General features: G+C 41.2%; 1 protein-coding gene across 2 annotated transcripts in view; it reads right to left on the bottom strand.

Moving 5' to 3' along the window:
- The window catches only part of MEMO1 (mediator of cell motility 1), a 51774-nt gene extending 40763 nt beyond the window's left edge, over window positions 1–11011 (bottom strand). Inside the window, exons 1-2 of one of the 2 annotated variants that reach the window (XM_019527054.1) lie at window positions 10029–11011; window positions 8892–8960 (exon numbers count right to left, since the gene is read on the bottom strand). In XM_019527054.1, coding sequence (XP_019382599.1) covers window positions 8892–8960; window positions 10029–10116 — 157 coding nt within the window. In that variant the 5' untranslated portion in view covers window positions 10117–11011. Of the gene's footprint in view, window positions 1–8891; window positions 9136–10028 lie in introns of those variants that run through there. The other variant, XM_019527053.1, reaches the window with a different exon arrangement.
- Between the last annotated feature and the right edge of the window lie 3266 nt (window positions 11012–14277).

The following is a 14277-nucleotide window of genomic DNA, read 5'->3' as shown; positions in this document are numbered from 1 at the left end:
GAAGAGGAGAGGGAGGAGGGCAATTGATCCTATGTAGCCTACTGGCCACAACCAAGAGCCTGAGGGGAGAGAGGGCAGTGCCCCGCACCACTCTGCTGCAGTTTGTGCCAAGCTAGGCAGCATGTAGATTCCTCTGGCCCCTGCATCTATCTGCCACCCAGCCTGGCTTCCTGTTGCTGCACAGTCCTGGCAACACAGCCACCAGCAGTCGTGCCACACCAGAAAAGTCGAGGGCAGCGGTCCCAGGCCGAGCCTCCCTCACTAGCATGGACAAGCAGTGCAGTGGTGGCAGAAGCCCATCATGGCAGGCAGGTACCCAGGATGGCTTTTTGGTGAGCTACATTGTGCTCCTTCCCATGCGGACCCAGCTGCTGGCCACCACAGTGCCAGGAGTGCGCAGTCGCAGTGCCAACAGAACACCAGGCAGGGAGAGGGATGGGTGTACGGGGAAGGGGGTGGAGGAGTCTGTGTGCTGCCTGGCCTGGCTCCAGATGCAACAGAGTGGAGCACATGGGGTGCAGCCCTCCCACCCTCAGGTGCTGCAGCTGGATAGCACAACTGGTGGGCCAGATACAGCCCACAGACCATATATTGCCCACCCCTGCTCTGGAGGTAAGCCATAGCAGACTGTAACAGTTCAATCAAAACCAAAGTCCATTTCAAAAGTATAAAGGCGAACAGTTACAGAACATCTTAACTGTGGCTTACCAGTGTGTACAAGGAACTGTGCTGGAGTTACAATTATTGGCTGTCACAGAAAGATAGACCTTGAATGTTTGTGTGGAGATAACCTGCATAATATGGTACCCAATGCTTGCATTTGGACTCAATCTTTCAATATGCAAATCCATAAAGAAATGTCCAAAAGGCAATTTTCTCTGTGTATTAAGCATACTAAAGAGGGATACCTATACTATTTTCTCCAATAGGTTAAATAATAGGTGTATGTTTCCACTATAAAATCATGTGAAAAAATTAATGTGCAAAGGAAAGCATCATTATTCCTTTTTTCAATGTGTTCTGTAATGGGCTTGAGGGATTAGAAGAAAAACAAGTTTTAAACGCATGAAATATCCTCTCAGTAGCCCAGGATTGTATAAAGATGGGTGTCCAATGTCACAATCATACTAGTTTCTAGGGACCTAAAAAGACAGCCGCTCTATTTCCTAGAAGACTAAAAATTCTAGAGTAAATAAGCAGAAAACAAGAGATGAAAGACGTAAACACACATACATCCTTTCAAGATGTCGTGCAAGCCACAGATGTTGGGAAACCAGTAAAAGTAGAACTTCCAGAGCATATTCCAGCAGAACATGCATTTCAACAAGTGGAGCTCACCCTCAAGAGTATTTACAGTATTGTAGCACAATTTTTTTAAAGGATTAAATATTTATGAATGAGAACATCCCATATTATGCTAGACGGTATTAAAAAAGAAATACATGATATATTCTGCTAGGCTTGAGGCATCAGCCAAACAACTGTCTGAGATCATGGTGAAATGTCTGCTGTGGCTAAACTCTTTTAGGATCATCCATTATAAAGATTCTTGCCACTTCCTCCAAGGGACCTGGAACTGGTCACCAGAAACAATTCATATAATACCAGTATGATCAAAGATGACAGTTAATTTAAAGCCACATGCATATAGCCTCCTACAAACATTAAGGTTTGATTAAGATTTCTAATGTAGATGTGAATATTTATGTTAAATCTGGTGAGCACACATTAGGCCATTTGAGATATTATACCACATGTGGGGAGGGCAGGCAACAGGGGGCACAAATGGCCGGGGGGGCAGGTACTGAGAAAGGGACAGGTGGCAAAGGGGTACGGGCAAGTGGCAGGTGCAGCGGGGGGCCAAGGAAAAGGCCTCTTGTCCCCCTGTTGCTGCTTTCCCTAGTGCAGTGAAGACAAATTTAAGACAATCCCCAATAATTAGATTAAATACATGGAAAAGTATAATTTTATTATAGTTGTAATGTTGTTATAATCTTCCATGTATAGAATATAATTATGGGGGGCTCACCTTAAATCCAAAGTCATCTTGGGATTTCAGTAAATACGATAACTGGAAACATGGCTACCAATGCACCTGCAACTTAATTGCAATGCACATGAATAAGGTAAGGCATCAGTACCTGTGTTGAACAGTAAGAGTTAGACACATAGTGAAAATGGAAATTTGATCTTCTTGAGTTGTGCACAATATAGATAACCCAGAACAGTTTTGCATTCTTTGTCCTTCTACTACAGCAAATAACAACAGGGTAACTTGCACAAATACTTTTGTAATAATGGCCTGACAGACTGCTAGAAGCTGTTTATGAGGGATCCTAACCACAGGCTTTTTTACATAAGAACACTGACCAGAATAGCTGTGGCCAAATAAGCCAGGATGAAATACCTCTCTATATTGATATACTCCAAAATAAGAATGGCTCTCTCCAGTTAGCTTAATCCGCAAAGTGGATTCTAAAATACCTACGGTGCTTTGAATTCCAGAGAAACAGGCTGTGAATAGCTTTCCTGTTTAGACAAACACTGTGAACAAGTTTCACCTATGATGGATTAAAGGTAGGTTGTAAAAATAGCTATTGCAAATATTTAGACACATCTGAAGTAACTATGGTATTTTGTCCTTTTTTGTAAGAAAAGGAAAACATATGCATATGGGCTGGCAACATCACTTGCTATGTTCTGCTGGTGCAAGATATTACTATAGAATCTGCAGAATGTCAAAATCTATAACACTGTCGTGTTTTCTTAGGAAGCATATGCACTATAGAATGAGAGAGCTGGCATTCAAAAACATAGAAATGATTTGGTAACAGTAAAGTAGACTGAAGCCTTAGGGATTTGGCCTCTATTCTTTAAATAGCCAATGCCTTTAGGGCTAATTTGAGGGGTACAGTGAGATTAGAGACTTTTTACGATAAAACCTAATTGACAGGCACCAATATAAAACATTAGCTAGAGTTTATGCTCTAACAAACTACATTTAGACTCCTATAACAGGGATCATTTACAAATTATAAACATTTAACTAAAAAATACTTTGATAATATATTGGTGTCTATTCTGTATGCTGCTTTATTTGGCTGGGGAACTGACATAATCTAGACCTACAACACCAGTAAGAACTACACTTAAGCTATACCCCCCACTAAGAGTGTTTGCTTATACAGCTCTGAGTAAAATCTATTCACAGCACTTACCTATAACAAGGGAGTCAGTCTTTCTTTACTTCAGAATTTATAGTGATCTACGTATTCCTGAACACTCACTAAGCAAGCTTTTACCAGCAAACCCTTCCCGGTCAAGTCTGTTTCTACATAGCTAAATGTATTTCCTAATCTGTGTGTTTCAAACTGGGACCAAACCACTTAACATGGTAAATCCAGATATGGCCTGCCCACCAATGAAGCACCACTAGCACCAACGTCAAGCAGGTACAACTTGCATTTGATCCTCTGAATTGCTGGGAAAGGGATGGTGCACATTTTGATTTCTCCTCCTCACTGGTTGGCACTATTACTGGGAAATCAGTGAACTGCAATCAGGGTTCTGAATAACAGTAATAAATACTGACCAGATTTCACTGACAGTTAAGACCAAGACAACCTGAGCGCTAAGACTGTAGCACTACCTTCTTTACATTCTGCTTACCTTTGGAAAATACCTAGGGCATCTATACACATGCTCTGGAGTAGGAGAGGGGAGGGGGTGTTTTAATTAGAGCAGCTCTTGGGAACTGCTTTAAATTGAAGTACCAGCAGCACCTTGTGTATTCAGTGTCCTGCAGTTCAAAATGGCAGCAGGGGTGAATTAAAACTTGTTCGAGGAGCTTTGGTTAAAGCTTCTCCACTGCCATTTTGAAACACAGGGACACTGAATACATGTGACAGCAAGGCTGTTTAATTAATTGAGTCTGCTCTGTTATATTCTAATTAAAACAAATTGGAGCAGGCACCCTGCACGTGTACAGGCACCCATAGAGGTCATAATGGGTAGGGATTTTTTTTTTAAATAAAACCTTTGAACCTGTAACTACTTTCTGCATTCATCCAGGAACATAAATTTGTTTTACCATGAGCCAATAATTTTGTTCATATCTTGTTCTTCTCTTTTTTTCTTTTATGACTCACAGATGGGCAATTCAATACTCTGAAATATTTCTAACAACATAGGAGGACATATGCATGTGTTTTAAGTCTTTACTCAGAGGAAGAAGTTAGATAATCCAGCAAAGTAAATAGTGATGTCCTGTGACTTGGCCTGATTAGGTACTGTCTCTCAATATAGCAATAACCTCCTGTAATAATCTGCCCTAAAATAAGGATGAACCTTGAGGGAAATAAGAGAATATTTAAATTTAGTTTACAAACAAATACCCACCCCCTTCCTTCCATATGCAAGAATAATTGAAGACAATAATTCAAAGGACATTAACACAGTGGGCCGTATGATTGTATTTAAAAGGACAAATCGTTGATATAAATCCAAGTTCTGGCTAGGCAAAGAACCAGATTTGGCCACAAGGGACAGAAAATTGTATTTCAAAAGACAAATGACAATCAGCATTACTTTCAACTAATAAAATATATAATTCTATAATTACTGAGCACTAGTATGACACATTAAAAGATCTATAAACAAAGAAAAAGTTGATATATACTTAAAAAACCTTAAGCACAGACTTGAAAAAGAAAAAAATTCTAGAATTTTGAATTAAAAAGATGCAAAGAAAGACCATGTAGACACTAGATGAAGTTGTAATTCAGATGTTCAAAACTAAACATAAAAACAACATCAGATTCACCGATAGATGAAACAATATCTGAGCTTCTATAGTTGCACAAACCCACTAAAAATAAATGCCTCAAACATACCACAGTGCTCCATGTGCTGAATCCCACCTCTTGAACTGAAAACAGCACACAGGCAGGCTCATTAGCTTAGACACTTTCATGGTAGAACTTCAGGTGTAGTTTGTTCAGTATTTAGTTTTATATTATTGTGAAAATATAGGGGCGAGTGGAAGAGAGACAAAAGGAGAAGTGAGTAGCTGGCATTAGATATATTGCATAACACAGGGGTTTTCAACCTTGTTGCATCAGTGTACCCCTGGTGGCAGGACGCTGGCGGGGAAGGTGCAGGGGTGGCACACAGCTGAATGCGGAGTGGCAGCAGCCACCACGTGCAATCTTCCCCCTCTCCCTACGTCCGGCCAGGCAGGTGGCACCTGCACGGCAATATGGGATGGTGTGCGGCAGCACTCCATCCCCACCCACCTACCTGCACATACCCCCTAAGGCCTTTTCAAGTACCCCCAGTTGACAACCCCTAGCATAACATAATGGATAACAGTTCTGTTCCCATAAACTTTTTAGCAAATTGGTAGCCACCACCCGAAGTCTAATATAAGCATTTCAGGATGAATTTTAAATTACAGTTTACTGTTCCCTTATTTTAAAATCTGAAAACTTTCAAGAGATTTTGCAAAATAAGGGTTTCTCCTCTTCCATGTTTTCTGGATCTTGAACCTAGGGGAACGAATTAATGTGTGATTTGTGGCTGTTTTGCACGGTAAGCATGACCCAGCATTTCTAACTTGAAGTTTGACAGGTAATGGATTTTCTTTTCCCCATCTGGTCTCCTGATGCTGTACAAGTGATCTGTTATTTTATGTTCTCTAGCACTCTGCATAAGCTAGAGAATAATGAATGACAGACAAGTTTTTGTTTTTAAATCCTTCCTGGGATTACTGGTAGAAATGAAAACCACAAAAAAGTATTGGATAAGGATTGTCTCTTATGTATTACTCTCTAATGTACTAGACTTGGGTAATATGGCATCAAAACTTACAGTTCAGTGGTTTTGTTTTCACAATTCTAAAAGGTGAGCAATTAATGAACTAGAAGTAATTTAAAGGACTTTCTGAAATTCTTTATTCAGTATCTATATATAGTCTGAATGGTATATTGAAATGTCTCAAAATACCCAAGTACTTCTCATCATAAATTTAAAATTGATAACAATTCTACATCTGGCATGATCAGTAATATTGAATTAGACCCTTCGTAGCCTAAAGCATATTTATTTTCAGTTTGATTTACATTTAGCAAGCACGTATTTAGACGTCAGACCAAAAATCTCCTATAAACTACACAACAAAACCCTCCCTTACATGAGTATCCCATTGACCTCCTTAGTGAATAGCTATGCAGACTGAGTGCTGGTTAATCTTTGGTGAGTGGAAGGAAATGAAAGGGAAGTCTAGGTTTGCTAAAATGTGAAGAAAAGAAATTAAATTAAATTATGGAGCAAGCAAGCAAAGTGGATTCTGTCGTGAAGCAGAACTTGTTACTTGTATACCTCATGTCTACAACACAAGGGCTGTGTCAGGTAAGAGACCTTGAACAAACCAGGCTGCTCAGCAGGGGGGAAGACAGGGTAGGAGCAGGAACTCTTCCTAGAAGGAATATATTCTTGATAAAGTAAACATGATGGCCCAATTCATTTCCCTTCTCCCACTGTCTGTCACTCACCTTCAGACAGAATTTTTCAGAACAGAAACTACATCTATAACTATTAACCAGCTTCTTTTATGATACCAGTTTCCCAGATGGCTCTGAATTTCCTCTAGGCTTAGAGCAGGTCAAGTTTAAGACCAACTGAAAATTTTACTGAAACAAATATCAAAATTTGCTGAAGAAGTCCACAGTCCAGGAGCAGCACAAACTCCAATGGTGTCAGCTACTTCATCGTGACAACTTAATGCTGTTATTGAAAGAGTCATGGGATTAGCAAACCCACCATGTTCATTTTTCTGCTTTTCACTGCAGTCGACATGGAGCCTACCCCAAACTGGTCAAGGCCACAAACATCATGCCGCAAGCTGCACCTGAGTAGTTGCTTTTACATGGGTGCTGTGGTAAGGCGCTTTGAATTTCTGAAGGTGTACCTCAATGTCCTCAATACCCAAGCAATTAAACTGCTCTCCTGGTTGTTACCCGATGCTTGTGGAACTGCCTGTCCATCCTTTTCAAGCTTGCCTGTAGAAATGTTTTAGTCCAGTGTGGCAGATTAGAAGTGGTTCTAGCTGTGCACATTCATTCTTACCTATCCCAGCTGTGGAAAGGGCATGGGTCCAGCATAATGAGATGAGCAATGTCTGCTTTTGGATTCACTGTTTTACACAGCAAATTGCAGACAAAGAAAATTAAAAAGTAGTGGAGGACACTCAGAAGGTGGAAGCATCTCTGGGCAAGAAAACCATGTATGTTTACATGGCAGAATGGTAGTTGTGCTCACTGTATATTCCCTCTATGCTGACCAGCAGTTCCAGAGAAGGGACCCCAAGCATAGAGAGGAAAGACATTTTATAACCTGCATCCACATGAGGAAGATGACTACAGTTTGGGGGCTTGCCCTGACACTACAGCACCAGATATGTGGATGATGAAAGCCGTCTCAGACCACAAACAGGCTTGTTACCAGAAACGGTCCACCTCAGACTGTTACAGGTAGGCAGTTAACCAGTTTGGTGTTGGTCAGCCAACTGTTGACGGAGACACATTGCTTTGTGAGGTTATTGCTATAGCAGCATCCTGTACCCACAGGTAAACCACAACAACTTCTGAAACAACAACAGCTGGGATTTCTAAACTGTAGTGGTGCTATTTGGACCACAAATCTGACTATTACAAGCAAAGGAACAAGAACGGATACTAATTTTTTAGGTTGACTAAGGCCTGCCTAATGATAAACAAGTTCTAAATGCCATCATGAGATGAACTCGTAATGTGCATGACAGCAGGGTGTTTAGAAGATCTGCTGCTTGTTTGTTTGGACAAGAAGGAACCATATTTGGGAGGAATAAGGGCATCACCACTGTTTCTGTGCCCTGACTAATTAAGTTGCACATCAAGAAAAGAACAGCAGATAGAATACTGGTGTGTTTCATTACAATTGTGACCAATAAAACACACACCTGGGCGACAGAAAGCAAGAACATTGTTGCCTACAGACCCATTCAAATGCTGCTAAGCCCAATGCCTTTGATATTATTTTGGCATTCTGCATTACACTTATGAAGATAATGGACACTATTCATTTGCCATCCAGTACAAGCAGATAGAAGAATGCACCTCTGATAAACTGAGAATGAGTCAAGGACAATAACAGAAGTAACAGTGCATCTTGTATGCCTATATATTTGCATTGCAAAGGGAAAATGAACGGAGAAATATGATGCTATGTAATGCTTCTATACACATACAAGTTTTTCCACTCTGGACTGAATGTCCTGTTAAAACCTTTGTTGCTGCTATAGCATCATGCAAGTACTTGGGGAAAATCTGAGACAGGAAGTTATAGCCAAACATTTTTATTATAAAGTTGGAATACCCAAACAGTACAAGAATACTCCAAGAATCAAAACAGGCAGCTCAGATGCCAGACAATAACACCACGTTACCTGCCCCAATCCGTGCCATCACCCAAATACTGAAATTGCACATCAGCAGCTCATCTATTCACTTTACTTGAAGGAAGCACAGAGTGTGAAATAACATAGTACATCTTCCCAGATACGCTTCCATTCCAGGAGTGCACAGACTGACTGCCAGCAGAATCATCCAGTGTCCACTGTGGATTTGACATGCGATATCATGGAATATAAGTTTACAGCCTGCTGGCCAAAACAACCATTCCTTTTGTAGCTGACAATAGTGTTCGAGGGAGTCCGCAGTAAGTTTGGTCTTCATCTGCTGCAAGTAGAGGAGTTAGGAACTGTTACTTCAACAGCTTCAGATGCTTATCTAAGCTCTGCCAAAAGTCATTCCGCATTCCTTGGTTGTCCCTGATCCTCTTTTCCCCCCCATCACCTGTAGGTTTAGGGTTTTCTCCAGAAGAAGCATGGAGGATCTGAATTGGTTCCGCAGAGGTGGAAGCTCCTGCCAAAACAATGAAATAGGAAGTTATATTTAAGAAAGAATGTAAAGAGACAGATGCAGTTCTGTTACAAGCCCACAAAATGATACTCATTACTTCACATCTTTTAGCTCATCTCTACACATCTACTTGTTTAGCAACAACTATATTCCAGTTTACCAGTTCACAGAGTCAATTAAATACTTATTTATTTTTTCTTTTTTAAATTTTTGTAAAAGCATTGTGGCTCTGGTTGGCCATTAGATCAGTGGTCTCTTATCAACAACAGTAGCACTGGAGGATGTTAATTTGCTGGAGGTCCCAGACTGCAAAATATACGAGTTTTCTGTGGGAAGTCCAGAAACATTATCTGTATGCATCAACCCACTATTTTATTGGATGATAACTAATAAACATCTGAATGACCAGAGAAGGTTAGTAAGTAGAGGGGCTGGCCTGGGAAGATTCCTTTGCCCAAGAATCTCACTGACTGTCTTGAATTTCTCCTGTACCAGAAATTCTTAAGCACTATTTGCCAGAAATTATGAAACATTAACAGGAAGCTGAACCAGCAGCAGATATCTGAACAAGCTCCAGGGTTTTTCAACCCCATCATAACAGTATACTGAGACCCAAGAACATAAAGGAGGCCAAGCACCAAGGCACTTTTCCACTCAATACTGCCAGGAAGACTTGTAATACATTCTATATGGGACATCACTTTAAATGCTACTAACTCTATAACAGTTATAAGTGGAGCCAGCATTTGGATTCTAGATGCTTGTTAAGCCTGAAATCCCAACTTTGAATAAATGTGACAGCAGCAACCTATTACATGTCTTAATGGGAATAATGCACTAGGTGTACACTTAATTTTTTTTCTCTGCTTGGAGCCCATCTTGGATAATATATGGTGGGAGAGGGTAGACAAGGAAGCCAGGAAAGTGAACAGCTTCTACTTTCAATTGCAGACAAAGCTACTCCATAGCATGGAATACCATCCATAACAATAATTGGATTGATTATAAAACAGCACAACCCTGTCACTTACGTTGCAATTTCTTCCACAACAAAAGTAGTGGCTGTCTTACCTGGCTCTGGCTTTGATGCTGGTTTCCTCTCCGATCCATTCCTGGGGGCTATCACCAAGAACAGCCAGGAAATTTGGTCCGAGAGCATCTTTTAGCCACATGGCCTGTTCCAGGTCCAAGGTCCATTTCTGATCCGTGCGTCCCCCACTACCAAGGTTCCCTCCTCTGCTGCCTCCAGTTGTTATTTCCTCATCTAATAATCAGACCCTGCTGCCTTAAAAGTCTGTCAAACACGATAACAAGCTTTGACAGAACACTCCACATTGCCCTAGGAATTAACTCCCCATCCACCTGTCCCCCCATGTCCACTACAAGGACATGCTATATATTATTTAGTTGGCATCCTTGCAATAAGTGCCTTTGCAGCCTTTAGTTTACACCCAACATGGGGCTGCCATCCACCTGATGCCCTCTTCCTCCAGCTTCTTTTAAAGCAGCATCTTTATGAGAGCATTTCAAGGTACATTTCCCGAAGTCACATTCCTTCATACACTCACATCAGAGGACAATCAGAACCATGTTGCAATCATCTGGCAAGATAGCAGAACGCTGGGATGAGGGTCTCCAGGGCATTAGTGCATAAAGGTGGAGGTGAGCTGATCTGTACAAAAATGGAGCTGGTAGTATGAAGCAAGACATTTAAATGTTGACCAAGTGTACATAAGCCACAGGTGGTTTCTGGTGCCTAGGATGAAAGTTGGAAGCAAACAGAAAGGCTATTATGCCTGGAGAACTATGGAAAGGCACTGGAGGAGTTCCAGTTTGAATTCTATAACCTGTGCTTCAACTGCATCCTCACTGCAAAGTAGGGGAGTTAAGAGCTTGCATTAATGAAATCAATGCTGTAATTTTGCTTACCCAGCTAAGGACATATGTTCAAAGACCATAGAAATCAAAGTAAGAGCTTGTGTGTGGACAGCATGGGACTTGCATCTAAATACCAGGTAAGAACTTGAGTCAAGTCAGCAGGGGTCACATAACCATTTTACTCCTATTTTTTCTCCTTCAGTTCTGCTGAGCCTTCCTTGATAAGCATCCAAAAGCCTCCCCCACATCCCCAAAACCAAACCAAATTAAACTAAAGTACCCTGCTGGCAGGCAAACAAACAGCAGCCTTCTTGCTATTTTGAAAGTTATGACCTCTACTTCCACACACTTCATTCATTTTTATGAGGTAAGATGTCTAGCTCTGGTCGGAATACATAACCCCTTGCCCTCAATTTTCTTCTGCTCATTTAAAAAAAAACTTCAAGTGAGAAAAAAATGTGAGTGCTCTACACACAACACAACCATTAAACATGTTTGTTTTACCTAGTTAAAAACAAATCACCTTAACTGGTTACAAGTAACATGATTTGGTTTCTGTGCAAACAGCTTTTCTGCTATCACAACCATTTATATGCCTTCATTGAGTACTCCGCTTATTTTTCTCTAAGAAACGTTTGGAGAGCTATTCTATCTAGCTGTCCTTACTAACCCTATTCAGAGAAGTATACAGCAGTATGTGAGCAGTATTTTTGGATGCCTTTACTACAAAGAATTGGATGGAAATAGTCAGAAGAACTAGACAAACTACACAGTTCACTGGGGTGTACGGTCCGACCAAAACGCACGCACTGAACCAGTAGAGAGACAACCATGAGCCTCTACCAGCTGCTATAATTACAAAGCTTTAACTGTATTGTGTGAAGACATGTTTTTCACTTCAACCATGCAGCTGTGGTCCAGTATTATACAAAAGTAAGAAAATTGAAGTGTATGACCATTACACTGGAAATCCATGTTCTAAGGAAAGATATGTACAGTATGTCCACAGAGGTGGTTATTAGCTGTGTTAATCTAAATCAGGCAGAAGATAGGACAGTTTTTAAAGGTGACACCCTGCTCCAACTCGTTCATAGACATGAAGTTTTTGTAGGTAACAACGCATTTCATCAAATATTATGAATGGACTGGCAGCAGTCCATTTCACTTGGTTGAATACAACATGTGGAGTGTGGGAAGTTAACAATACCATGAAGCCTTATGTTGTGTATGTCCCAATGTGTGTTTAGGAAATGGAAGACTGAAGCTGTATGTTTATTCAAGTCATTTACTACTCTAGGCATCTAGGTAGACAATGGGCAAATCTACAGAATGTTATTTTTTTAGGTATAATTCAAGCATTGTTCCTGTCTAGAATGGATCACCTCTCCAAAGGTCTGTAACTGAAAGATTACTACCAAACAGTAGATGAATAGGCAGATTGTTATAGGAAACAAAACTGAGTTACAAGCTTCTTCACCAAAGTCAAGTTGCTCATCTTATATTTCTGCTTCTCCACTTGTCTGTTTCCTCCGATCTTTTGGATTTGCTTGTTAAAAGATATGGAAGTTGGATCCCTGAGGAATCTTCTGTGGGGATGGGAAAGGATTATCACTTGCTCATAAGACAGAACAGGTTTTATGGTCCAATCCAGTCAAAACAAAAAAACAAAAAAAGAGAGCTTCCCTTCCTCCTCTTGACAATGAGAAAGACCTTTCACAATCTTTCTGCTCATCCCACCCTTCAGCTCCAAGTCCATGAAGATTTTATCATCATAGCAATCTTTCTTGTGGCTGATGGATCAGATTTGAGGCAAATCCCTTAAGAAAATGGCTGCTAAAATAATACAAGATATATCCAAGTCCTCGACATTCCATAAAGGGACACAATGGAGCTCCATTTCATATGCCAATATGTCACTAAGCCATTGGCAGCACTTCCTTTGTCTCTTAGTTCTCCTCTCTCCTTCTCATCTCACATCTACTTTTCTCTCTTATTCTGTTCCTCCACATAGGGCAGTCAGCAGAAGCAACATTCAGTGACCAGCTTAGCACTTCATTAACACCATTAAACAAGGGTGAAAGAGAAGCCAGAAATAGAATCTTTCCCTTCTGCTTGGGGTGTACAAAGAACAAACCTTACAGAGCTGGATGACAGAGAGGAAAAGTAAAGTGTCCTACACCTACAGTTCCACACTTAATTCAAAAGGCTAAAAAGTCAACATAAGGAAACAATCAATTTAATTTGATTTTACTCTGCTGTGCCATCAAAAAAGTGCTATACACAGAAGCAGAAGAACAATTTATTTTTCTTAAACATAGGTACGAGGACTGTGAGCACTCCGATATGGCATCTCCCCTGGTCTACAAGACGCTTGGATCTAGATGCAAGAACCCTGCATTACCACCAGCCTTACGTTCACTGTGAATTTAAAGCACATTTTCTTAAAATCCTGCACACGTTTGTCAACTCTAGATTACCGTACCACTTAAAAGAAAAAAAAAGCTAGTGTAAAACATCTGCTTGCAAGTTCCCACATCATAGAGCAGGTGGGTTGGGTTGGAAGACACCTCCAGAGGTCATCAAATCCAATCCCCTGCCTGAGGCAGGGTCATTCCTATCTAAACCATAAATCAAAACTCCTCCTAAAACTGCCATCAACCCCGACACTGTTAACAGAGACTGAACTCCTGAGCCTGCTACATAGGGCAACCTGGGCAGCCAGCATCCTGCCTCTATAAAACACTGTCAGTCTCATGCAGTTTCATTTCCAGCAAAATGGTTGGAAAAAAAACCAGTGGGGGCCTTAGCAACAGGTCCTTTGCAGACAGCTGTCTCTCACCCACATGGTTGTGGGGGGAATCCACCAGCTTGGGAAGCAAAGGGAGTGCCCACCTCTGGCAGGCTTCATGTGGTGGAGGAGGGAGAAGGCAAGGTGGCAGAAGGAGAGGCACCAAGTTTGGGCCATGCCACAGGTGCAAAGGCACCTGGAGCCAGCAGCAGCACCCTGCTCCAGTTACTGTACTCCTAGCAGTGCTATCTTATTTATACAGCACTGTACCTAGACTCCAGGCACCCCCTGGCCAACTTTTAGTATTGGGGCCCCCCTTCGCTACAGATGATAATAATAATAAATACCACCACCACCATTTTTGGGCCCTCTTTGTATCCATGCCCGGCCCTGTATTTATATGACAATTTCAACCCTTGTAAAATCAACAGTAGGAAAAGCGCTCAAAACGCCAGATCATTTGAGGCAGCTCACTGATGCAGCACAGGCAAAACCCACGTCACTCTCAGGGAGTCTTAACTGACTTTGGGGTTCACCGTTGGCGCTATCTCGTGACTCCAAATAAAACAACGCTTCCACTTTGAAGACCCAGTTCTCATGCCCTCACTGGCCAGTCACAGGGAGCAAGATCAAGTACAGAAGACGGCGATTTAT

This window comes from Gavialis gangeticus, unplaced genomic scaffold (assembly GCF_001723915.1).
Source record: "Gavialis gangeticus isolate Ggan-Ray unplaced genomic scaffold, GavGan_comp1, whole genome shotgun sequence".
NCBI lineage: Eukaryota > Metazoa > Chordata > Crocodylia > Gavialidae > Gavialis > Gavialis gangeticus.
Note: the sequence above shows the minus strand (reverse complement) of the source record. Positions and strands in the feature narration are given on the sequence as shown.